The sequence below is a fragment of the Crinia signifera genome, chromosome 6, assembly GCF_055691185.1.
Source record: "Crinia signifera chromosome 6, ASM5569118v1, whole genome shotgun sequence".
Classification (NCBI taxonomy): domain Eukaryota; kingdom Metazoa; phylum Chordata; class Amphibia; order Anura; family Myobatrachidae; genus Crinia; species Crinia signifera.
This window is the reverse complement of record NC_139222.1, coordinates 11,997,228-12,024,655: the sequence shown is the minus strand read 5'-3', so window position 1 is coordinate 12,024,655 and position 27,428 is coordinate 11,997,228. Positions and strand designations below refer to the sequence as shown.

The window sequence follows — 27,428 nt, the reverse complement described above, 5'->3', positions numbered from 1 at the left end:
CGCCTCTCCCCCCGCCGGCAGCCGCTCCCCGGGGCTCTGACTCACACACACTGGGCAGTGGGCACCACAGCCGCTGCCTGCTGCTGTCCTCTGCCGGAGACTACAGGAAAATGGCCGCCGCTAGTTCGTTCTCAGTAAGAACAGTTGAAGCTATATTACTCTAGAAACTGAAACGCTACAAACGTAATGTCGTCACTTCCGGTTATTCAGCGACTCCGCCGGATGCTGACGAGAGCTACCCATATGCATTGCAGCAGCTGAGCAGCGAGTGCCAGGCAGCGACCAGTACCGGCGGCCATTTTCCTGTAGTCTCCGGCAGAGGACAGCAGCAGCAGCGGCGGTGCCCAGTGTGTGTGAGTCAGAGCCACGGGGAGCGGCTGCCGGGAGGCGGGGGGAGAGGTGGCACTGGGGGTGAGCATGGCGGGGTGTGAGGATGAGGATGGTCTGGGTGCGGTGGATGGGAAGAAGGAGCCCGCACAGTCCCTATTACAGGTTACACCTGTGTGTGTGTGGGGGGAGGTAGGGCCTGGTCCTCCATCATCGATGGTATAATGTCCGGTGCTAGAGAGACTTGCTACATCGATGGTGGAGAACTGTAACTTTCCACCATCGATTGTACTATCAGTGGGCTGATCTGATGGTAGCTCCCCCCACCAGCATTGTGTATGTGTACCAATGGTGTGTGTGATCCGGTGGGATCCTATATCTGACCAATCGGGAGCTTGTAAAAGGTATAAATACCCCGGAATGTGACGTGCGCGCTCTCCATACAGGATGATGGGTCTCTGTGTATGAAACGCATCAGGATGACGCCAAACCGCTAATACCGGGACCCCCCCGCACTTCCTAATCCCACCGCAGCGCCCACACCTGGCGCCAGGCTGCTATTGGTCACCACCCCTGCTATCACTATGTATGTGTGTATTATGTATGTAGTTTGTATACAATAACTTGTTTACATTTATGTCCTGTAATTAGAATAGAATTCCTTTATTCGTCTCACAATGGAGAAATTTCAGTGTTACAGCAAGGTTCGAGTACAGATAAGAGTAATAGCATAATAATAAGAACACACATAATAAGATAAGAATAGTTACAATATAAATTATTGGTACATACGTTATTAATCCTAATGGGGGTATCTGTGGTATTATTACATCCTCACTGGACGCTAGCGCCGGCCATAGTCCCTCTACCCTACTACAGAATGCAGCGTGGGGGGGACGTGTTCCCAGTATTAGGGGACTTTGTGCTGCTTATTGTCACTTTATGCACATTGTGCTACGGCTCCGTTCGTTACATGTGTGTTTATTCTCCCCTATTGGCAGAGGGATTACGCTGCGAGACGCGCACAGAGACGTTACACAGAGGACTGTAGAGACGCCATCATGGAAGCGGTAATATACAAGGTCAGAGGTCACATGTGACATCACTCTTATCTCTATTACTGACACAGGGACCTGACTGGGGAGGTGAGGGGGTCTGGGAGCGTCACAGTGACATCACTCTTATCTCTATTACTGACACAGGGACCTGACTGGGGAGGTGAGGGGGTCTGGGAGCGTCACAGTGACATCACTCTTATCTCTATTACTGACACAGGGACCTGACTGGGGAGGTGAGGGGGTCTGGGAGCGTCACAGTGACATCACTCTTATCTCTATTACTGACACAGGGACCTGACTGGGGAGGTGAGGGGGTCTGGGAGCGTCACAGTGACATCACTCTTATCTCTATTACTGACACAGGGACCTGACCGGGGAGGTGAGGGGGTCTGGAAGCATCACAGTGACATCACTCTTATCTCTGTTACTGACACAGGGACCTGACTGGGGAGGTGAGGGGGTCTGGGAGCGTCACAGTGACATCACATATCAGAGAGTCGGTATCCCCGGGGTCTGTTGGTGGTGGATGATGGAAGGTCCGGTAGTAAAACTGCCACTGGTCCCCTTACAAGGAATCACGCTGATGGATATATGGCGGTCATTTAGGTCCACCACGCCGATGGCCGTACTCCGGGGGAATATAATCAGACACAGGGAAATACCGTCTCTTCCCCAATCTGCAAACCAATGTCCCCTTTACTAAAGCCTGTACAGAGTAATTATGTGTAACATAGACCCGTGTTATGTGCACAGATCATACGTGTCATTGCACATGTATCACATAGATAGAGGTTAGCTCCCATCACACACCAGTGACTTCCTGCTGTACAGCGGCTGTGTGCGTCTTACTGATAGACTTCTGTGTATTCTGCATTCTGTATCTCATTGTATTGTGGGGTAATAGGAGGAAGCTCTGACTAATATTAAAGAGGAGAACCTAGAAGGAGAAGAGGAGACGTATGTGAGGGGAGATCAGCCGTGTAAGGAGGAGGAGATCCCTACATGTATCAGCACAGGTGAGTAATATAAGGGGCGTGGTATAGTACCAGCCAATCAGCTCCTAGCTGCCATGTTAAGGGCTGTGTTTGGAAAATGACAGCAGCTGATTGGTTGCTCTCTACGGCTTAGTACATCTACTCCTATGTATATAGAAGCTGCATATATTCAGTCACTACATCAATCTCTTTCCCGCCCCCTCCTCTGTCACTGACCTAATCTCTTATCCCGCCCCCTCCTCTGTCACTGCCCTAATCTCTTATCCCGCCCCCTCCGCTGTCACTGCCCCTTATCCCGCCCCCTCCTTTGTCACTGACCTCATCTCTTATCCCGCCCCCTCCTCTGTCACTGGCCTCATTTCTTACCCCGCCCCCTCCTCTGTCACTGGCCTCATCTCTTACCCTGCCCCCTCCTCTGTCACTGCCCTAATCTCTTATCCCGCCCCCTCCTCTGTCACTGCCCCTAATCTCATATCCCGCCCCCTCCTCTGTCACTGCCCTAATCTCCTATCCCGCCCCCTCCTCTGTCACTGCCCCTAATCTCTTATCCCGCCCCCTCCTCTGTCACTGCCCCTAATCTCTTATCCCGCCCCCTCCTCTGTCACTGCCCTAATCTCTTATCCCGCCCCCCTCCTCTGTCACTGCCCTAATCTCTTATCCCGCCCCCCTCCTCTGTCACTGCCCTAATCTCTTATCCCGCCCCCCTCCTCTGTCACTGCCCTAATCTCTTATCCCGCCCCCCTCCTCTGTCACTGCCCTAATCTCTTATCCCGCCCCCCTCCTCTGTCACTGCTCTAATCTCTTATCCCGCCCCCCTCCTCTGTCACTGCCCTAATCTCTTATCCCGCCCCCCTCCTCTGTCACTGCCCTAATCTCTTATCCCGCCCCCCTCCCCTGTCACCGCCCCTAATCTCTTACCCCGCCCCCTCTGTCACTGGCCTAATCTCTTACCCCGCCCCTCCTCCTCTGTCACTGCCCCTGATCTCTTACCCCACCCCCTCCTCTGTCACTGGCCTAATCTCTTACCCCGCCCCCCCTCCTCTGTCACTGCCCCTGATCTCTTACCCCGCCCCCTCCTCTGTCACTGCCCCTGATCTCTTACCCCGCCCCCTCCTCTGTCACTGCCCCTGATCTCCTACCCCGCCCCTTCCTCTGTCACTGCCCCTGATCTCTTACCCCGCCCCCTCCTCTGTCAGTAGGAATAAGGGAGATGTATCTGCCTGAGAGCTGTAGCGTACTGTATATTACTGTATATGCTGCATATTAGTCATAGCGCAGACACAACTATAATCCGCTGTCATTGTATTAGAGATAGTTGGCTGCGAGTAACTGCACAGGAATTGGTACATTACACACCAGTGTCACAGAGGAAGCACAACAGACCTCACCGAGGGGAATAAGATGCACCCGCTGCCTCGGAGCCCTTCTTGCACAGAGTCACACTCACACACATCTAGAAGTGTCGCACACCCCAGGGATCAGTGCACACCAGCAATGTCATGTGTTACCTCAATGTGGTTTTACTTGTGCAGCTAAGATGTAACTGTAACGTGAGAAAGACGCTGTGCGCGGGTGAGGTGTATGGGGGGTGGTGCGCCAAGAGGGGCTATTTGGTGGCAATGAGAGACTTGTTGTTATCGCTGCCTATGTGACCGGCTGCAGAACGTCACTTAAGAACTTGACATTGGAGGAGATCACGCTCCAAGGCAGACTTCCTCCATCTCACACTTATGCTTTCATCCTTCAGTGCCGCCCGTTTCCTTGCTAAACTTGGAGACCCTCATCTACACCCAGTCTAAAAATCCCCGGCGCCTCTTTGTCACTGTCAACTCCCCCCTCTGCCCACCCCCCCTCCCCTCCTCACTCTCTGATCTTGACTTTTCCACTTACTTTGCATCCAAAATTGACTCCATACGTCAGATGTCACATCCAACCAGACCATCTGCAACCTGCCACTTCCTCTCCCTCACAATCCCCTTCCCCCCCTTTACCGACTCTGACATCCTTCTCCCATGTATCTGGTAAGGAAGTCATGGGCCTCATTTCCCCCCCCCCCCCCCCCCCCAACCAGCTCCCCATCTAACCCTATACCCACCAGTTTGGACATGTATCAGACTGTCGGGCAAAATGGTGGTTACCTACGAGACCTTGCAGTATGCTTGGTTCCACTCCCAAGAGTTTTCAGGGGAACATCCTACGGAGTTGGTCTGGGGATCGAAGTCCATGAAGCAGGAGTGTCTGACGTTGTCTCGGGAGACTTGTCTTTCCCACCAGTGGTGGTCGGACCTGGACATGCTCCTGATGGTCTGGTCTTGGGTAGTTGTGATGACCGACCTTAATCACATGGATTCTGGTGCAGTAAAAATGCAGTTAGCGTGGTTGGCTCTATGACTCTCCATGGAGATGCTTTCAGCCAATCAGGGCTAAGCTAGCCTTAATTGGTTTAAAGCGTCTCCATGGAACCCTGTCCAGGGCTGACCAGCCACAGTGAGCATGATACATATGACTTTTTTTTTTCATCTTTTAGCAAAAATTGCACATGTCCTCAAATTCTCTCATTTTCATGACTAGAAATCGATCCGCATCGCACGTTTTTGCCGCAAATTTACATATCATTAAATATGCGGATTCGCAGGAAAAAATTTTCATTTTAAAACGTGTGATTTCGGAAAGTGCGATAAAATCTGCATCACATTAAAACTCGCCCAAAGGTTCTCACTTGGAAGCTTGCGTGTCTTCTGGATATTGCATTGATGCGTTTGGATGTGGTTCGGGCCCAAAGGGTTTACCTTGGTAGGGTGATTTTCTCTTTCGTCCATCCTGGCGATACAGCTAACCTTGGGATGTAGTAGGGTCCGCAGGAGCAAAGGCACCTATGCTGACTTCTTTTGGAAAGCAGGCTCCTCCCTGCTGCATCCCAGAATGCTTCAGTTCGTTTTAGGTGCCCACCGGACTGGGTGCTTTGCTGACAGGCTGCTGACTACAGCCATTTTTCTGATGGAATAGTATAGCTAGGTGTTTGTTTTTGTTATTAATGCACTAGTTAAGAACAGGCTTTACCAGTGTGTTACTACTTAAGAGAAGATTCCACACACTGAGAGCGCAGCAGAGGCTGACAGAAGCACGTCCTGTCAGCTCTCTGTGTGCAGAGGGAAGCTGTCTGCTCCCTCTGCACAGCGCTTAAATCTCTTTTAAAAGAGGTTTTTCCTGGGCTCTGGGGGGGGGGGGGTCCTGATCCAGCTCCCTTGTAGAGGGGGATCATGGGGGATGGGCTCCCCGCCATCTTGCAGGGCTTACAGACTGAAATCCCCTAGGGGAGGTGAAGTCTGTTACAGGAGTCCAGCGGTGCTGGACGCTTCCAAGTGATCCCTTGAAGAAGGGGGAGGCACTGGAAGAAAGGAGATAGCGCAAGTGGGAGCGGCTGAAGGGGTAAGGCGCCAAAAGGCTGATCTTCCCTGCTGATGCAGAGACTTGGTCTCTTCCTGCTCTGTGGTAGGGCCTTCTCTCTCCAGGCTGCGGAGCTGAAGCAGGGTTTTTCAGATACAACACAGAGGATAAAGTTTCTCCTGGGCAGCGCTTCCCCCACTGATCACAGAGGATCTCTGGCAGCGTTTGTAGACAGATAAGTACACTGTTACACAATTCTGTACATTTGCCTGACATTGTGTACTGTGCTTTAGTCATAACTGAAGGGTGTACTGCTGTTGCCTTAGGGGAGAGAGCGTCTGTCATGTTAGTTGACTGCAAATTCTTAAATTAACATGTGAACAGATGGACCAAGGGGATTTGTGCCCCTCATGTGAGTCTGTGCCCAGCGGTGCACAAGCCCAGAGGCCTGAGCAATCTGAGCCTCTGTGGGCAGCTGCGTTGGGGAGGTCTATGGATGCCTTGGTTAAGGATTTAAATAGGCAAAGTGAGAGTTTGGGAAAGTCTCCTGGCCGTCTTTCTTCCTCCCAGACTTCACTGGGCTCCATTACCCCATCTCAAGGGGGCCCTATGTTGGTGCAGTTTAACTTAATGTGTTTATGGAGCAGTTTGCCCAAAATTCGGATAGTGTTGCTCATAGACACCCATTACCCTCTTCTCCCCTGTTGAATGTGGATTCTGAAGAGGAGGGTGTATGTGAAGAAGAGGTGCCCTGGGGACAGAATGAGGAGGATGTTTCTGTGCCGGGCATTGAGGATTTCATTTGTGCTGTTAGGCAGACATTGACTCTGTCAGAAGAGTACAAAGTACCAGCCCATTGTGTGTTTTAAAAAGGTTTGCAGGGACTCTGTAACCTTTCCCTTGGATGAGGGCATGGTAGCCTTGTTGAAAACGACTTGGAAAAATCCGGACAAGAAATTGACTATGTCCAGGAAGTATGCTAATTTGTATCCTATGCCGGAGAGCCATTTAAAGTTATGGGAAAAGGTTCCCTTGGTAGATGCTCCCATGGCCAGATTATCAAAGGCCATTGCACTTCCTATACAGGGGAGCAGCTTTTAAGGATCCGGCTGATAAAAAAAGTGGAAGGATGCCTTAAGGCGATGTTTGAAGGTGTGGGTTTCACCCTGCGTCCCATAATTGGGTTTTGGGTTTCCAAGGCGATGAATAAGTGGGCTGAGGCCTTGGTAGGTCAGCTTCAGCCGGAATCTGAGGCTTTCCTTTTGGCAGAAAAGCTTAGATGTGCAGCTGAATATATTTGTGAGGCTGGGGAGGAAGGAGCCAAGATCGCGTTAAAGGTGTCCGCCACGTCTGTATCAGCGAGACGTGCTCTTTGGCTTAAGCCTTGGGAAGCGGATAGCGAATCAAAGAAGTCGCTTGAGGCTTTGGCCTTTAAAGGTGAACTCCTGTTTGGCTCAGAGCTTGAGGATATTATAAAGCAAGCCACAGGGGGTAAGAGTACCTTCCCCCTACGTCAAAGCCTGCCAGTTCAAAATTTTTAGTTTTTACACCTTTCGTTCTTCCTTTTGGGGTAGAGCTTCCAGCAGAGGACAAGCAGGTAGAGGAAGGTTCACAGCCAGTATGGGGAAGGAACCCAGATCACGTTTCGGGGCCTTCTCAAAGAAAAACAAGTCTAAAGGAGATGATAAATCCTCTGCGTGACGGGGCGGAGACTCCCCATTCTGGGCTCAGATTGGTCGGTCGCCTCCTGCAGTTTCGGGACAGGTGGAAAAGTTCTGTCATGGATCCTTGGGTCTATTCTATTGTCTCCCAGGGCTACAGGATAAATCTAAGGGGTGGCCCTCCAAGGAGATTTATTCCTACTCCCTGTTGGCAGCGGCAACGTCTCTCATGGACAAGAGCGTGGTGGTTCCGGTACCTCAGGAGGAGAGGAAAAGCGGTTTTTATTCAACTCTTTTACTTGTAACCAAGCCAGATGGGTCTTTCTGACCCATTCTAAATTTGAAATCTTTACATCTACATCTGAGGGTGGACCATTTCCGCATGGAATCCCTTCAGTCAGTGCTCTTAAGCATAGAGCCAGGGGAGTTTCTAGCATCAGTGGACATCCAAGATGCCTATCTACATGTAACTATTTGCAAGGAACATCAGTCCTTACTACGCTTTGCAATAGGACAGTTACATCTGCAGTTCCAGGCCCTGCCGTTCGGGCTGGCCACGGCCCGAGGGTCTTTACCAAGATAATGGGGGTGATGGCAGCAGCCCTCAGGTTGAAAGGCATTGTAAATATACCTTACCTGGACGACCTCCTGTTCAAGGAGGAATCAGTGGAGAAGCTCCTGGAACATCTGAAGATTGCGACTCCGTTTTTGCAAGATCAGGGTTGGGTGTTAAATCTACCCAAGTCTCATTTGACACCAACACAGATACTTCAGTTTCTTGGGGTGATCCTGGATACCCATCTACACAGGGTATTTCTTCCAGAATCCAAAGCAGTGGACATCCGGCAACTGGTGCTACAGATCCTGCGTTCTCCGAGCCTGACTGTTTGGCAGGGAGTACAGCTTCTGGGCAAGATGGTAGCGACTTTCGAGACGCTATAATTTGCGAGGTTCCATTCGAGGATTCTCCAGTGGAATATTCTAGCGTTTTGGTCAGGGAATGCGAAAACCATTTAACAGGAAAGGTTGTTGCTGTCTCGGGAGACAAAGGAGTCTCTGGTGTGGTGTACGGATCTGGAGACTTTACAGCTGGGATGATTCCTCCGCTCATGGACTTGGCTGGTGATTACGACCGATGCCAGTATGAGGTTCAGACATTTTTACAAGGGGTAACTAGACTAAAACCTCCTTATAGGCAGCCGGTGGCGCCTTCGGATTTAGCTTTAGTTTTGTCCGTTTTACAAAATCCTCCTTTTGAACCGTTAAGATCGGCTGATCTTAAATTTGTTTCATGGAAACTTACCTTTTTGTTGGCCATTGCTTTGGCTAGACGTGTTTCGGAGTTGGGAGCTTTGTCTTGCAAGTCTCCATTTTTGATTTTTCATGATGACAGGGCTGTGCTTCGAACAGTACCTAGGTGTCACGGTACCCACCGGTCGCCTGCTCCAATACGTCAATCTGAGCAGCGCCGGCCGTGACTGGGGTTCACTCAGGACACTCGGGTCCTTTCCTTGAGGTACACTGCCACCAGCCAAAACCTGATTTTAGCGCCTGAAACTGCGCAAGGGGCGGCTTGGCTCGCCCCTGACCACACAATACAAGATAACAATGGTAACGTTTTTCAGCCGTTCTCTTCCGAGGCTAATGAGTCTTAGGAACACAGAACCAGAACTGGGAATATATATTATTTATTCCTAGAAATACTACAGAGCTTTAAACAAAATGCTTACAAGACATTACAATGATTTTAAAAGTACACACGAGTTTTAAATGCAATTTCAAAAATAAAAAGGGAAAAAAGACAGAACCTATCTTACACTTAAATACAGATCCTGACGTGGGGGGGTCCTCCACAAGAAAAATCTCTCGTCGCCTACAGCCTGTTTTGCTAGACCCCCAGGTAGTGACTCTGACTATAGGGAGAAGGGTCTTAGTTATACCTTGCAGACTCCCTCATCCCTCCCACCCTTGGGATTCCACTCTTTCCATGCTGAAGGAGTGTGGAAGGTCCCTGGCAATGTACAGTCTGCTGTTTTCAAAGTGATTGATCCTCTTTCTTTGCATAGCAGACCCACTGATAAGAGATGAGAAGGAAGGGGACAAACTCTAACCTCTTCTTCTGGACCATGGTTTATGAGGGCTCAGATCTTATCTTACATCCTAACTCCGGAGGAGTCCACAGATGTCACACTGAGGAAATACAGGCCTCAAACTCAAACCAGGGTCACCTACAGTTTACATACAAGACATGTCCTGATTCCAATACTCACAGGAGACATAACTATTACACCAATATCAGACATACATTGACCGGACAGATAATCATAACAGGAGGCATACGTTAATTTGATCGATCACCTGATCTGATCGTTACACCTCCCCCTTTTAAAATGGCGCACAGAGGCGGTGACCCACGTCACCGTCTCATCAGTGCGCTATTAACTACATCACCTGGACAGGTAGCAGTGGTCTCTGTGCTGAGACAGACTGCCACTGATTCTGCGGGATCTGTACTAACACTTCACTATACTTGACGTCTGTCATGGCACCACCGGACGCCATAGCCGTGGCTAGGGTGGGCAATGGGCATAGTCCCTGTCCCTCTCGCAGGAGATGGCAAACTAAAAGCACACAGGTGTCCTCGAACCCATAGTCTGTGAGCACACTGATATAGTGGGAGCTGTGTCCATCCCGGCTGGTATTGACACAGCCCACCACAGCTGTGCGTCGGACTCCTGGACACGGATTCTCCCCTGCAGCTGGCAGTTTGGCCTTACTCACTGAGATCAGTACCAGACTATTCCGCCACACCCCAAACGGCCATCCCCCTGGGACTCGTAACTCGGCACGTTTAACTGTACCACAGGTGTGGGGCATTCTCCCAGTACTATATACAGACTTAAACATGTCTTCCCGGCACCTCTCCTGAGCTGACTGACCCCCCCTCCCCTTCACTGGGGGGAAGGTCCACTCACTCAACACCTCACACCTCATCCTTTTGTGAGGAGATTCGCCCTCTGTGTCTGTGTGTGTGAATTGTGAAGGGGGGCACGTTTCTGCAAGGGGGAATACCAGCAGGTCATTGTCACCTGTCTCTGAAACATCCCAGCTCAGCTTTTCCGAGGTTAATGGAGCTGAGTTTACCTGTGCTTCGCAGGCCCTCCCACCATTCTGGTTACACACAGCAGCTTCCCTACTAGCCACTGGCTCTATTCCTGAAACAACCCTCTCACTGTACTCAGGGGTATCTTTCCCACTTCCCAGGTATATGGCAGCCTGTGCATCTTCCACAACACATGGGGCCCATCCTGCTGGCTTACAATTGCACCGTGGCAAAAACACTATATCTGGATCCCATTGTCTCTGAGCAGGAATGGGGTTATCTGAGCATGTTATCACCAGTAACTTATTGGCAGGTACATGCTCTGCCTGCAACCAACTCAGATCGGTCCCATTGGTGCAGTTAGCGTCCCATGGCACCATGTCACAACCAGACATCACTGGAAGAACAGGGTTAACTTCTAGCACAGCAACCCTAATGACATCACCAGCAGCACTCCTACCACTGGTGAGTGAGGGTGTCTCATTCCCAACTAGATTAGGGCATTCATTTAACCCCACAAACTGGCAAGGATTACCCACTATACCTGTCTCTAACTCACCCTCCACCTCTACCGAAGGTACGGCACTATCACAGATCATCCCAGGGGCTTCACACAAAATAACAACATTGCAATGTTCAGCATGGTTACATACTACCTGAGATGCATCATATGGTTCAGAAGGGTTAGCGACAGATATGTGTGGAGTTAATAAAAGTCCCACATCAGTAGTCCCACACATACTTGTGTGCATACAGTCAGAAAGTCCCATTCCTATTTCCGACATAGTCTCTCCCCTGCATACTTTCACTATGCAGCCAGCCGCTTCCGGCAACAAATCTGGAGCAACGGGTGGGAACATGCTGCTCACATCTTCCAGCAGTTTAAACTGGGCCTTGTGATGTGAGGTCTCCTGAGCAGGTTCCATGACGACTGTAGTAGGCAGAGGCACCTTGTCCTGGTAGGGCACCCCTGGTGAGAGCAAGCTGCTGACATCCTCAGCTTCTGCTTCTCTCAACCGTTTAAACTGGAACTTTGCTTTCAGAGCTGGTAACAGCAGCTGTTCTAGGCGACGCCACTCCACACCTATCCGGCGGCACTGATCTCCCCAAAATGGGGTATCCAGCTTTCTCCAAGCATCGACCTCCTGCTGCGCAAATTTGTAACATTGTCCCAGTTCTCTCAGCAGCACCCAAGGAGACGCGGATGGACCCCAGAAACGAAATGCTGCACGATACTGGCTGAAGGCATTGCACTCATCGTCCCTGGCCTGGGTGAGCTGCATGATCATCTCCCCACGAGTATGGTTGTGGCAGGAGATACCTTGCAGCTGGCATTCTTCCGTTAGTTCCTCTGTGCTCAGTAGGGTAAACATATCATCATCCTCCACTGGGTCAATATACCCACTGGGCTCTTCTGGTGCTGTAGGGGATTGGTACTCTGCAGTCTCCCTGACTGCCACACATCCTACAGTCTCCCTGGTGCTAGCAGAGATGTCACCTCTCTGAGCATCGGTTGTAGTGTCCAGGGTCAGCTCATTACTCACAACCAAGCTGACACTCACTTGGCTTCCTCTGTCTGCTTCCAAGACAGGGAACTGTGCATGACGCGGTCCGGTGAAATTCGCGTCAGCGGTCATTTGGGACCTCTGTCCCTTGTTAGGCTCCCCATGATTGATAACAGAGTCCACACCATGATCCAACACATTATTTACTTCCGCAGACAGTAAAAGTTCAGTACGAAGCCCATCTCCTGCTAACTCAGTAGCCACGGCAGATAAAGTCTCACGTAAAGGTTCGCCATCATGATGCCCTGTATCATCCTCCACTGGTTTACCAACAGCGATCAGGCCACTGAGCCTCACCAGTTTCAACTGGTACTCACGCTGGGCCTGACGCTCTGCAGCCTCTCGTACGGCTTTGCGCTCCGCAGCCTCTCTGTCGACAATGCCTTGGCAGAACTGCACCAGCTGCAAAGCGAATACGGGGTTCACATCCTTCAATTGCCTGCTAGCAGCTAGAAGGTCGCTCTGCAGTGTAGACTTGCTGGGTCCAGCAGAAGTGTCTGACCCTGGCACGACATCGTTTGTACTGTCCAGTGCTGACTGAGCCCCTGGGGTAGGATTGTCCATGGACTGGTTTCCTCCAGCAGCTAGAGTCCGATCGGCATCCACTAGTGCCTGAATCATACGTTTTCTACTCTGGCCAGACCAAGGGATATTCCTCTGCACACACACGACCGCCAGGTCATCTCTCCTCATCTGCTGGTAATCAGCCATCCGGAGTCTCACACTTGTCAAATAAAATGATAGGAAAGAAAAACAAGAGAAGGGAGGGAACAGAAATTGCATCCACTGTGTGACTTTTAAAACTATAGTAAAGCTCTGAGTTCTGATTCTGGTGATGTGGGTATTTCTCACAAAATTCTACCCACACTCACTTAAGTTCTTAAAGAGAAAAATGAATTCTCCACCCCACCGCTTGCCACCAAATGTCACGGTACCCACCGGTCGCCTGCTCCAATACGTCAATCTGAGCAGCGCCGGCCGTGACTGGGGTTCACTCAGGACACTCGGGTCCTTTCCTTGAGGTACACTGCCACCAGCCAAAACCTGATTTTAGCGCCTGAAACTGCGCAAGGGGCGGCTTGGCTCGCCCCTGACCACACAATACAAGATAACAATGGTAACGTTTTTCAGCCGTTCTCTTCCGAGGCTAATGAGTCTTAGGAACACAGAACCAGAACTGGGAATATATATTATTTATTCCTAGAAATACTACAGAGCTTTAAACAAAATGCTTACAAGACATTACAATGATTTTAAAAGTACACACGAGTTTTAAATGCAATTTCAAAAATAAAAAGGGAAAAAAGACAGAACCTATCTTACACTTAAATACAGATCCTGACGTGGGGGGGTCCTCCACAAGAAAAATCTCTCGTCGCCTACAGCCTGTTTTGCTAGACCCCCAGGTAGTGACTCTGACTATAGGGAGAAGGGTCTTAGTTATACCTTGCAGACTCCCTCATCCCTCCCACCCTTGGGATTCCACTCTTTCCATGCTGAAGGAGTGTGGAAGGTCCCTGGCAATGTACAGTCTGCTGTTTTCAAAGTGATTGATCCTCTTTCTTTGCATAGCAGACCCACTGATAAGAGATGTGAAGGAAGGGGACAAACTCTAACCTCTTCTTCTGGACCATGGTTTATGAGGGCTCAGATCTTATCTTACATCCTAACTCCGGAGGAGTCCACAGATGTCACACTGAGGAAATACAGGCCTCAAACTCAAACCAGGGTCACCTACAGTTTACATACAAGACATGTCCTGATTCCAATACTCACAGGAGACATAACTATTACACCAATATCAGACATACATTGACCGGACAGATAATCATAACAGGAGGCATACGTTAATTTGATCGATCACCTGATCTGATCGTTACACTAGGTTTCTACCAAAGGTTGTTTCTTCTTTTAATTTGAACCAAGAGATTGTGCTCCTGGTGTTTTACCCTCCTGAAGGGGTTAGAAATAGGGACAAATTTAAAAAAGTTGGACGTTGTCCGCGCCTTGCGGATTTACGTGGAAAGAGTAAAGGGAATTCGCAAATCGGATTTGCTTTTGGTGCTGTATGATGTGCATAAGATTGGGTGGCCTGCTTCTAAGCAGACCATTGCCAGATGGTTGAGGTCAGTGATTGCCTTTGCTTACACCAAGGTAGGTCGACCTGTTCTTTTGCGGATCAATGCACATACCACCAGGTCAGTTGCTTCCTCTTGGGCTGTGCGTCATGAGGCTACAGCGAAGCAGTTGTGCAGGGATGCCACTTGGTCCTCTGTTCCTACCTTTACCAAATTTTACAGATTTCATGAGTTTGCGTCAGAGGATGCCTCAATTGGGCAAGCAGTGATGAGAACTGTAAGCCTGAGCGTACCCTCCCAAAGGACCGGCTCGTGAACGTCCCAAGGTTAGCTGTGTCACCAGGATAGAGAAAAGGGGATTCTTGTAAGAACTTACCGTTCAAACCCCTTTCTCTAAGTCCATCCTGGCGGCACAGCGATCCCTCCCTTACGCTCAGTAAGTCACACTGTTCATATATTGTCATGTTAATGGTTATATGGATTGGATGTTCAGGCCTTGTACTGAGTTGTCTATCCTAGTGGGCTTTTGAAGTTTGAACTGAAGCATTCTGGGATGCAGCAGGGAGGAGCCTGCTTTCCAAAAGAAGTCAGCATCGGTACCTTTGCTACTGCGGACCCTACTACATCCCAAGTAGGGATGCCAATCCCGGGGCATTTTTTCAATCCCGCGATCCGGGATTGAAAAATGCTCAATCCCGGGATTGGCATCCAAACCAAAAAGCCCTTTATTAGCATTGGACCCACCCCGGCCGACCCGCACATCTACTTACATAAGGGAGCGGGCGGGCGGCCGGGAGTGGGTTTGGAGCTGCACGGCAGGCAGATAGTTGCTGCTACTATCTGCCTGCTACGTGGAAAGCCTGCCGAAGGGAGCCGGCTGCTGCTACGGTTTGCGCCCGGCTCCCTGGCTGCAGAGACCACCGTCTCTGGAGATGTAATGGGCGCCGCTCAACGAGGTGCGTGCCCCGATCCTCCCCGCCGACAGCAGGCTGCAGCTACTGTGAGTATACCCTGCCTCACTGACTAGCAGCGGAGGTCAGGGCACAAACAAGGCGGCTAAAGCAGAGGATTCGGCACTTGTTTACTAGCACAGCGCCAGCGATAAAAACTGTACCCATCGGGACCCAAAAAATTGCGTAGATCGCATCGCATGCAACCAAATTGCATGCTATGCGATCGACGCGATTTTTACATTGGAATCAATGTTAAATGCCCCCCAGACCCCAATTTTCATTGGATCCCCACCCTGATGGGTCAAATGCCCCCCCCCCCATTGTTAACGCCACCCCATGATGAACGCCAACCCGAAGCGTGGCGAGGGCAGTGGTATGCGTCCTCTGACCTTTTCATACCCCCACTATCCACGTCGGCATTAAGTTGATTTTATATAGTGTGGCGAGCCACCGAGCCCGAAGCGTGGCGAGCGCACGTGCATAACTTCACAGGTACACTATATAAAATCAACTCCACGCCAACGTGGATAGTGGGGGTATGAAAAGGTCGGAGGACGCTTACCGCCGCCGCTCGCCACGTTTCGGGTTGACGTTCATCGTGGGGTGGCGTTAACAATGGGGGGGCATTTGTCATGTAAAATACCCATCAGGGTGGGTATACAATGAAAGATTGGGTCCATTGGCCCATTTAACATTGTTACCTATGTAAAATCGGGTCCATCGCATCGGTCGCATTATATGCCATTATAATGGCATACAATGGACCCGATTTTACATAGGCATTTAACATTGAATACAATGCATTGAATGTTAAATCGCGTCGGTCGCATCGGGACCTTAACTTAAGGCATGCGATGGATGCGATTTTTTTCATTGTCGGGGAAAAGGCTAAAAATAGCCCTAAAATCGTGTCGGTCGTGTCCATCGTATACCTTAAGTTAAGGTATGCGATCACTTACGACGGGCGCCGTGCTGGGAAACAAGTACCGAGGATTCTTTTGAATCTGGCGTCATTGGAGATGGAGCTGCCGGGCGGGGGGCGGAGCTACCGCGTGGTGCTCCCAGCAAGCCCCAGCTCTCCCCAGCATTACAGGGTGCAGGCGGCGGCCATTTTCTTGAAACTTGGCGCCGCTGGACACGCTGCTGGAGGCTCTGTGTTACACTGCACGCTCTCCCAAGGCTGCATGTTACAACACCCATACCCTCCTGGTGACCGTCCTGCTACAGCTCTACCCGGTCTGTGAGGTATAGTGGGGGTTTAGAGCTGGGTGTAGACAGTTGGTCTGTGTTAAACATTAGGGCTATAACGCTCCCTGTATACTGTGATAGATGCACTGTAAATCCCCCCCCCCCCCCCCCGTGTCACAAGCCCCAGTGGACCCCCCTTTCTGGGCCACACAGCCTACAAATGTCATGACACGCTTATCTTCTGTGCTCTCAGTCTCCGAAAGAGATGGAGACCTCTAAAAGCCAGCAGAGTGATTTAGTCTCTGTGGTACAGAGCCTCACCAGAGCCTTCGCTCCAGGGCACTCTGACCCTCACCCTTCCCCCCCTCTCTCTCTTGCAGAGGAGGAGGGCCTCTCCACTACTAGTGGTAGGGGGTAACTCCAAGAGAGTTGCTTACAAGAAGTGTAACACAGAGAACCCTATTATTGTATAGATGCAATGCTAAATTTATACAAGCTTTTAAAGGCATGTTACTTTGTGATATGTGCACAGTGACCCCACTTTGGTACAATCCCCTGTGGATAGCCCTGCTTGGGCTGCTTATCCTCTGAGCTTACACTTCTCAGGACAGAGAGACTTCAAGAAAAGCCTCTGCTGTGGATAACTAGAGTTTGGGCTCCAGGATGAATGCTTTCAGCCATCCACTTGTAGAACACTAACTCAGCTCACTGCTATTATGCGATACTGCTTCCCAAAGGGACAATGAGAGGCGGCCTCGGCTGGCAGAGCCTAGTTACTGCCTCTCCTGCAAGAAATATACACTGTGTCCTCAGATTATTACAGTCAGTGTGGACATGCAGTTTGAGGGGGGACAGTTTGCAGGGTCGTACAGAGGACAGCAGGAAGCTTCAGCCTAGCTGTTCTGTTACAATGTTTCATCAGATCAGATGTACGCTGATGTTACCTCAGGGTGACACGGGTCACTGCCTTACTCTGATGCAGAGGTACAGGGCTTGTAACACTACAGTGTAGGAAAAAAAACAGTTTGTATCCCAATTGCACACTGAATGAGAAATATGCATATAATAATCAGATAATACAGAGATCTTGGTTGCATATATCTGCAGATATAGGGCTAAGCCCCCAGGCCGTACGTCAAGGCATCTCTGTCACTGGGGGTCCCTAACACTGGGTATGGGTCTGGGGTGTGGGCCCCCAATATGCCGGCACAGGCTGACTACCCCAGGGCAGCACACAAATGAAAGTTAGTAGGTGTTAAATAAGAAGCACATAAGTGCTATGTAAGGAGGTGAAGGTGTGGTTAAAATAATACATACAATGTGATAGGGAAAAACATAAATGTTAATAAAGTGTTAGGGTGTGCTACCCTGGAGCAGACCAGCCATACCAACAAAGAGGGAATCACACTCCCAAACCCATCCCATGCACAATAACAAATTTTTGGGCCTAATAGCCCAGTGTAAGGCCACATGATAATGGCTTACAACATCTGAGAGCCAGCTTACCTGGAGATACCCCTGGCTTCTCCAATGGCACTCAGGTGTCAGCAATCCCTCCTAATGCTGACCCATCTATGCCTCTCAACTGCAAAACACTTTTATTGGCAAGCTGCTCAATCAAAGGTATTGTCATTCAGGTGCCAACAGGGAGGGGTAAATCTGGTTAGGAAAAAAAACAGTTTGTATCCCTATTGCACACTGAATGAGAAATATACATATAATAATCAGATAATACAGAGATCTTGGTTGCTTATATCTGCAGATATAGGGCTAAGCCCCCAGGCCGTACGTCAAGGCATCTCTGTCACTGGGGGTCCCTAACACTGGGTATGGGTCTGGGGTGTGGGCCCCCAATATGCCGGCACAGGCTGAGTACTCCAGGGCAGCACACAAATGAAAATTAGTAAGGGTTAATAAGAAGCACATAAGTGCTATGTAGGGAAGTGAAGGTGTGGTTAAAATAATACATACAATGTGATAGGGAAAAACATAAATGTTAATAAAGTGTTAGGGTGTGTCAACCTGGAGCAGACCAGCCATACCAACAAAGAGGGAATCACACTCCCAAACCCATCCCATGCACAATAACAATATTTTGGGCCTAATACAGTGTACACATACAGAGCTAGTTACAGTTCTGGCCCAGACACTTGTAATGTGTTATAGACCTCTGCAAAACTTTATAACACGGCATGGCCATAGTCCTTGTCTGTTTATCCACCCATACAACCATTGGTCAAACCCCTTTCCTACATAGAACAGGGCACTATGGCAGACTCCACCAACATTGGACTCTGAAGTTGTAATTTCACCAGGAATAACTTTCAAGGTTCCTGTTCAATGGAAGTTGGAGAATACCTTAATATAGTAATTCTCCTGGCTGCTAGTAGGCTTGCACCCCAGCGGGGTGGCATCTTGGGTGGATGCAGCTGTTGCAATAAAAACTCCCCTGATTCTGACAACAAAGCCAGAATTAGATGAGGGTGAATTTGCACCCCCAGAGGATGTGCAGGATGTATTCTCTTTTGACACACAAGACCCTGCCCAACCCTCACAGGGGATTGAGGACTTAATTGACATGGTCAAAGTCACCTGTAATGTTACAAAGGGAGTAGATACTCCTAGCCGACCATCCCTTTTTGGCTAAAAACAAAAGCAGTCATCCAACTTCCCCACTGCGGAGGAATTAGATGACCATGTAAACGAGGCCTGGAAACATCCAGACAAGTGTTTTCAAACCCCTCACAGGTTTTTACAAAATTATCCCTTACTGCCTGAAGCCAGAAAGAAGGTAGAAATACCCCCAGCGGTGGACTCATCCGTGTCAAAAAAGACAGTCCTTCCAGTTCCTGGGGCCACCACCCTCAAGGACATCTCTGACCCCAAGTTGGAGTTAACCTTGAAAAATATTTATTCAGCTGCTGGGGTATTTCAGCGTCCGGCACAAGTCGGATGCTGCGTTAATAAGACCATAGGCATATGGGCCTCACGAATCTCATCTGAGATACGTGAGGGCTCAGACCCTGCTACTATCATGCAGTTGTCAGAACAGATTCAAGAGGCTTCCACTTTTCTGATGGAGGCCTCCTCTGATGTTTGTATTGTTGCAGATAGAGTTCTGCACTATCTATTGTGGCTTGAAGAGCCCTCTGGCTACGGCAGTGGCAGGAGGACGCTGAATCAAAGCGTGCAGTGGAGTCCTTGGCTTTCAATGGGGAGCTCCTGTTTGGCCCAGAGCTGGATAAATGGATATCCCAGGCGACAGGAGGTAAGTCTCACTTCCTCCTCTCTGCAGCACCGCCTCCTTCTCGCAGGACCGCCCAGGTTTCATCCTTTCGGTCCTTTTGTCCCTCAAACAGACTTCGGGGTCGATCCAGAGGGGGTGCTCCTTCAGTCCGAGGTTCCAGAGGCTGCGGCAGAGGTGCCTCTACAACCACACGACCCAAAAACCACCAAGCCTACAGCATGACGGTCTTTCGTCCCAGCTGGGGGACCCCAGGGTGGAAGCTCGTCTGAGGCATTTGTCTCGTATAGCTCAACACCTCCAACCTCCAGTAAGGGGTTTGTGATCTGGGATTAAACCCTTCTCACCAAGGACGCCAGTCTCCGGGGTTGGGGAGCGGTCACCTTGGAACACCAGTTCCAGGGGTTGTGGACACGACAGGAAAGTCTCCTCTCGATCAATGTTCTGGAGCTAAGAGCCGTCTATTACGCTCTTCTCCAGATGAAAAGTCTCCTTCAGGGCAAGGCCATCTGTGTCCAGTCTGACAACGCCACGGCCGTGGCATATATCAACAAGCGGGGAGGCACCCGCAGTTGTGCAGCCATGAAGGAGGTCAGCAGGATCCTGCTCTGAGCGCAGACTCACGCTCTACTCTGTTGGCCATTTTCATACCCGGCATAGAAAACTGGGAGGCCGACTTTCTCAGTCGGCAGGATGTACATCAGGGGGAGTGGTGCTTACACCCTCAGATTTTTCAGAGTGATCTATCGATGGGGGTCCTCTCGGGTGGACCTGACGGCGTCCCATCACTACTTTCAACTCCCCAGGTTCTTCACTCGAACGTGAGACCCACAAGCAGAAGGGGTGGACGCGCTGGTTGCTCCGTGGCACTTCCAGTATGTGTACCTCTTTCCACCGTTTCCGTTGATACCTTGAGTTCTTCAACACATCCGGAGAGAAGGAGTCACGGCTCTGTTGATAGCGCCAGACTGGCCTCGTCGGTCTTGGTACACCAACCTTACAGCACTGCTGATAGACAAGCCGTGGCCTCTGCCTCTTCAGGGTGACCTTCTCCGCCAGGGACCCTTCATCTTCCCAGATTTAGGTAGTCTTCATTTGACGGCGTGGCTGATGAAAGGTCCATCTTGAGGCGTGCTGGTATCCCCAGAGCGGTGATACCCACCATGCTACATGCTAGAAAGGAGGTCACCTCGGCACACTATCACCGCATATGGCGTTCTTATGTGGTTTGGTGTGAGAGGCTTGGAGTCTCCACATCCTTGTTCAAAAAAGCAAGACTCCTCCTTTTTCTACAGGAATGAATTCGGGGCTGAGGCTGAATACCCTGAAGGTACAGGTCTTCGCTCTCTCCATCTTTTTCCAGAGGAAATTGGCCTTCCTTCCTGAGGTGCAAACCTTTTTCCAGGGGGTAGTACGTTTACAACCACCCATTCGTCCTCCAAAGGCTCCCTGGGACCTTGACTTGGTCCTCCAGTAATTAAAGATTTCAGTGTTTGAGCCTTTGGAGGAGGTGGACCTCCGTTATCTCACATGGAAGGTGGTCCTGTTACTGGCTCTGGTGTCCGCCAGGTGGGAATCTGAACTGGGGGCTCTCTTGTCGTTCCCCCTTCCTTCAGTTCCATTCTGACAGAGCGGAGCTCCGTACTAGTCTGTCCTTTCGACCAAAGGCAGTCTCTGCTTTCCACCTGAACCAACCCATCATGGTTCCAGCTTTCACAGATGACTCGCCAGAGGCTAGATCATTGGATGTTGTCAGGGCTCTGCGCATCTATGTATCACGCACAGACCCCATTAGAAAGTCTGACACTCAGTTTGTCACCTACGACCCACTATGTCACGGGTGGCCAGCTTCTAAGCAAACACTTTCGAGGTGGATTCAGCTGACCATTCGTCAGACCTATATCGCCTCTACTATGCCTACTCCTGCTTGTATCACAGCGCATTCAACCAGATTAGTGAGTCCCTCTTTTGGCGGCTGCCCGAGGTGTCTCCCTCCAGCAACTCTGCAGAGCTGCTACCTGGTCAGGCAGTAGAACTTTTGTTCTACAGGTTTAATATCTTTGAGGCTCCTGCTTCAGTGTTCGGCTGCAAGGTATTACGGTGCTCTCGGCGCTCACCCACCCGGGTTGCAAGCTCTGGGACGTCCCCAATGTAACTCCAGTGACACCTAGTGGATGAAGGAGAAAGAGGGGTTTTGTACTTACCGTAAATCCTTTTCTCTGAGTCCACAGGTGTCACTGGACGCCCGCCTCAGCGCTGTTCTCTGTTGCCTTCGGGCATGTTACCTACAATGATCATTACCTTGGAGTTTCCCTGTTAGGGTTAAAACTATTATATTATAATACTATGTTGTCTGTTGACTCTGTATGTTTTAGTTTTCAGTGTTTTTTCTCACTCAGTGTGTTATTATCTTCCTGCTACCTTTCGGGCACAATCTTTGAGACTGCCTGAGGGGGGAAGTAGAAGGGGAGGAGTTGGCCACACTAATTTTATATTTAAAGTGCACATGCTCCCTGTGGTCGCCTTCTATTCCCCAGTGTAACTCCAGTGCACTCGGAGAAAAGGATTTACGGTAAGTACAAAATCCCTCTTTCCATGCATGTATTGTATTCCCAGCACAAGGACACCAAAGAAGGAATAACCCTGATGGATAAACCCCATTTTGTTTTTCAGATTTGAAAATAGAAGATGACATCACAGGAAGTTATCCAGGAGAAAACCGCATTCCTCTAACTATACATTCAGTCCATCACAGTGCAGATACATCGCCTGCTCCCTCTGATAGTGAGGAATGTTCCACTGATGACAGTGATAGTGAGGAATGTACCACTGATGGCACCGATGTTAGTACACCTGGTGCAGCTCACAAAATATTTGCCTGTTGTGAATGTGATAAGTGTTATCCATCTAATGCAAAGTTAGTTCAACATCAGAGAACTCACACAGGTGAGAGGCCGTTTCCATGCTCTGAGTGTCGGAAATGTTTTGTATATAAAAATGGTCTTGTTAGACATCAGAGAACTCACACAGGGGAGAAGCCATTTACATGCTCTGAGTGTGGGAAATGTTTTACACATTTATCACTTCTTATTGTACATCAGAGAACTCACACCGGGGAGAAGCCGTTTCCATGCTCTGAATGTGGGAAATGTTTTAGACTTAAAGAAGGTCTTGTTGCACATCAGAGAACTCACACAGGGGAGAAGCCGTTTCCATGTTCTGTGTGCGGGATTTATTTTAGACTTAAATCACATCTTGTAAGACATCAGAGAAGTCACAAGGGGGAGAAGCCATTTCAGTGTTCCGAGTGTGGGAAATGTTTTATACATAAATCAGGTCTTGTCATACATCAGAGAACTCACACAGGGGAGAAGCCGTTTCAGTGTTCTGAGTGTGGGAAATGTTTTGCAGTGAAAGGAAGTCTTATTGAACATCAGAGAACTCACACAGGGAAGAAGCCATTTCCATGTTCTGAGTGTGGGAAATGTTATAGACATAAATCAGCTCTTGTTGTACATCAGAGAACTCACACAGGGGAGAAGCCGTATGCATGTTCTGAGTGTGGGAAATGTTATACAGGTAAATCACAACTTGTTAAACACCAGAAAATCCACCCCAGGTGTAATGTAATACACGGGAGATAAGAGACATGGTACAGGCTGGCTGTAATACACATCATATATTGTCATCACTGGGATATGGGGGCTACACAATATATTACCATGTAATAATAGAATAAGTCTCCAATAGATCACTTGGGTGGAATGTATTAAGCTGTGGGACATGGGTGATATTATCCTGCTGGTTTCTCACTGATGGTTATTTGTATAATGCTATGAGACTATTTTATGATCTTTCTCCTTCATCCACTGGGTGGCACTGGAGTTACAGTGGGGAATAGAGGGCGACCACTATTAGCATGGGCACTTTAAGAAATTTACAAGTGTGGCTGACTCCTCCTCTCTACTTCCCCATCCCAGCCCGTCTTAGACTGTGCCCGGAGGAGCTGGGTGCATTGTTTTGCTCTCTCAGGACAAATCGAAATTTTTATTTTCGATTTTATGTTCGTTTTACTGATTTTACACTGAGGACAGACACTGCCTGTCTGCACCGTGGGAGCTGCTGGGGGGACCCCATCACCATTGCATGCGGTTTGCGGCAGGGTCCCCGGCGCCTTAGACCTCTGTCCCAGAGTTACCGGATGCCACTGCATTGCAGCTTGCGTCACGCTCCCCTCAGCCATACCGCCACCAGACAGCCTAGGTAGATGTAAGTATGCTCTGACCCCTGCTAGCAGAGGAGGGGTTCAGGTACTATAAAGGCGGTCCTTGGCCACTTTTCTAAAGCACCATTGTAAGGAGACGGAGCTGGCAGGGTGGGGAGCTTACCGCGGGGTTTGCTCCCAGTGACCCAGGCACTTCCCCAGCTAAAACTTGGCTCCGGCGGCCATTTTAATATAGTTAGCGCCTATGCATGCTGCTGGAGGCTCCTTACTGCTGCTGCCAGGGCTGTGCTCCGGCATGTCCTGGTCTCCCAGTAACTGCATCTATGACTGCAGCAGCTCCCCCAGGTTCTGTGATCAGACAGTGGGGATTAGAGCATGGTGGGACAGTATTGGGCTGTATGTAAATTAGGTCATAGCACCCCTGTGTGTTATATACCTTGACATTTATTGGGTTTCACAATTCATCAGCTTTTTCACAGGTGTCAAACGAAAGATCAATCCGCAGCCCAACGCGTTTCGTCCCTCAGGTCTTCATCAGGGGCAATAAACAAATCTCTACAAATAGTGAGAAGTCTGCCGTTACTCACATATTAAAATATAACATATACAAAGATAAAAAAAATCATAAAACATCCGTTAGATCCAAAGAGTGAATAGGAGGAACAGTGATCCGGAAGGAGGAGGAGGAGAAAAAATGTGGAATGGGAAAAGGTTTACATACCTAGAGGTACTAGATCCTCTGATAAAAATGGAGAAGATGGTGTCAAAAACAAGTTTTTGATGTTGTTGTTTAAATGCGACAGAAATTTTCTAGGCCGCCTATAAATAAAATGGGTTTTTCAATAACCAAAGTATGTACTGGGTAATACAAAACATCATGGGTTTTGAATAGAAATAAAGTTGTATAACATACCGATTTTACATATGATGCAGCAAGATTTTGTTTAAATGCGACAGAGATTTTCTAGGCCGTCTACAAATAAAATGAGCTTTTTTAAAACCAAAAAAGTATGTTGGATTTTTGAGCATCATAGGTTTCAAATAACCAGATTGGGAGGGGAAGGATTTGAAATAAAGTTATAAAACATACCGATTTTACATATGCTGCATACAAACTCCAAATAGATCAGGAATTGCTTTAGACTCCAATAAAACTAGAAGAAGGTAACTTCACATCAGAAAAACTTCTATACAATTCAATTAAACATAAATGGAGTCTGACCAGGTGCAACCTTACCTCAATAGGGAAATCGCTATGTAGCACAGGTCCTTAGAGAGCCAGTGTACGGACTGCTCCACAGGAACCTCTTATATACCCCTTTGAGTGTGAGGTCATTTCCTGTCTAAACTTATGGCAGGAAGTCAGTGTGTAACACTAATGCTGGCAATTCTGTGTATGTTAGCCACACTTTTCTATAGGGTGAGTGCCCCACATGATGTGCAGTACAGATTCTGCAAAGCTAGAACTAAAAAACTTGATATAGGAACGTGTTCTTGCGTTCCATTTGGCCGCGATCTCCGTATGGGCAATTATAAGGTGTTGTAAATTGATATATGCATAGATTGAAACAGTGCAACTTTAGGATTTTATATGAAGGGATCATATGGTTTTAATTAAGACGTTTTAAAGAGCTTTTTTAGTAGTAAATTGCACAAGACCCCCGACCCGGAAATGAATCATGAATGGGGTATAAATATAGCAACAGTGTTCACTCCTACCTCACTGCCTGACGAAGGGACAAGCAATTCCCGATACGCGTTGCAGGAGGTTGGAGTGTTGCATATGGGAGAGAGGTATCCAGAGCTGGAGATTTGGGAAGTACCTGAGAGCCAGGTTTATCCGGAGAACCAGGGGCCCTCCAAGGATTTAAAGAACTATCCTATAGGCTTTCAAAATCACCAGAATCTGGTAAACCCCCAACCATATTATTAAGGATACCATAAAATGTGGTCAATTTTTTTTTTTAAATATTTTATTGAAGAACTGCAGCATACAAACAATGAAAAGGACAGTATGACATATTGTAATATCAAAGCAAAATTGACATAATGAATAAAGGTTCTACGAATCTAAGAACATGGAGTTTTTTGTTTCTATTATCCTTAGTCAGTAATCCAATTGTTTAGAACATATCCTATACAAATCACACAATACATGACATTAAATTTATCAGGAGAGGGTAAAGAACACGGGGCAACTGATCAAAAAGGGGGTGCATTGGATTGGAGAAACATAACATTATACCAGGATGTTAATTGGACAGCTTTTCTAAGTTGGTCTTTGGTGGGAGAGGGTAATGACCGTACATGGGGTAACCATACTGCAAAGAATTTTTTCACTTTTGTCTCTTTATTGAGCGACATCTCCAACCAGTCCATTTGGAAGAGGATACGAGACTCTCGGTAAGAATAGCGTGATGGTCAGAGTGTTTGTTGAGATCCATTGTGATAGGATAGTTTTACGAGCTGCAGCCGCTAATTTAGCCAGAAGTATTCTCTGATCCGCTGACTGCCTGATGGTATTGGTAGCGGGGTATATGTCCCACAATGCCCACTCAGGTGTTGGGGTATGGGAGATGCCATATTGGGTCTGGATGTAGTTAGCTACTGTTAACCAAAATGCTTTGACTTCGGGACAACTCCACATACAGTGTAATATATCAGCTTCAGGTGCTCCACATTTGAAACAGCAGGAGTTTGTCGCTGTCCCCATCAGCATTCTACGCTTTGGTGTGTAATAAGCACGGTGTAATAATTTATAGTTCATTTCCATATATGTGACCGAAACTAAAGTTTTGTCCAGTCGAACAAATGCTGACAAAAGATCAGGCAGGTCTACTGACAATTTTTTCATACCTGATTCCAGACTCTCTGGGGGAAATTTACTAAAGGAAATGTGTAAAAAATAGGTGTAAAAATATGTGTATTTGTATCCAGAAATACACTTATTTTTGACATTTTCTATCCCGAAAATACGGCAATTCGTATTGATGTGCTATCAATACGAATTGCCGTATTTTCGGGATAGAAAATGTCAAAAATAAGTGTATTTCTGGATACAAATACACATATTTTTACACCTATTTTTTACACATTTCCTTTAGTAAATTTCCCCCTCTATGTCCAGTCGCCTCTTTATGTGTAGGTACAACAACGAGGTTGTGCTGGGTCTGTTATGTGCATGTCTTATCATTACGTCTAGCCCTGCAGAAAGGTCATTTGTCGGGATCTGTCTGAACTGATGTTTAATGTAGCTCCTTAATTGAAAGTAAACAAAGATGGGTATATTTATTGTAGGGTATTTATCGTGAATTTGCTGGTGGGTTAGTATTGTATCACCATCTTCGTTCATAAAGTGATACATTAGCCTCAGTCCCTCCGTCTCCCAATGTGCGGTCAGTCTAGAGTCTTGCACTGTCGGTGTGTTAGATTGACTATTGTAGCTTAAGAAGTTAAATATCGTGTGGTGGGTGGATAATTTCAGTCTGGAGCGAGTCATCCTCCAAGCCTGGCATGTCGTTATTATCAGTGGATTATTAGAGACTTCAGTTGGGTAGTTTGACGGTCGCATGTGTAGTATGCTGGGCAACGGTATGGTGGGGCAGAAAGTTTGTTCTATATCTCTGTTTGCATAATTATTTGTT

The 27,428-nt window shown here is 48.5% G+C and overlaps 1 protein-coding gene across 2 annotated transcripts; it reads left to right on the top strand.

The window, feature by feature from the left end:
• Positions 1–151: 151 nt before the first annotated feature.
• Positions 152–24,406, top strand: LOC146009985 (uncharacterized). Of its 2 annotated transcripts, none has more exons than XM_083150701.1 (4): positions 152–353; positions 1,329–1,409; positions 2,290–2,401; positions 22,233–24,406. In XM_083150701.1, the coding sequence occupies exons 2-4, from the start codon at positions 1,389–1,391 to the stop codon at positions 23,201–23,203; spliced, it is 1,104 nt and encodes a 367-aa protein (XP_083006827.1). In that variant the 5' UTR covers positions 152–353; positions 1,329–1,388; the 3' UTR covers positions 23,204–24,406. The 2 variants fall into 2 exon arrangements, with proteins under 2 accessions (XP_083006827.1, XP_083006828.1); XM_083150702.1 differs by lacking the exon at positions 152–353 and adding an exon at positions 471–913.
• The last annotated feature ends 3,022 nt before the right edge of the window (positions 24,407–27,428 follow it).

Excerpts from the sequence above, each read along its gene's own strand:
- LOC146009985 (XM_083150701.1), top strand. The coding sequence starts at position 1,389 with ATGGAAGCGGTAATATACAAG. Across the intron at positions 1,410-2,289 it reads TGGAAGCGGTAATATACAAG|GAGGAAGCTCTGACTAATAT; the intron begins GTCAGAGGTCAC and ends GTGGGGTAATAG. Across the intron at positions 2,402-22,232 it reads CCCTACATGTATCAGCACAG|ATTTGAAAATAGAAGATGAC; the intron begins GTGAGTAATATA and ends TTTGTTTTTCAG.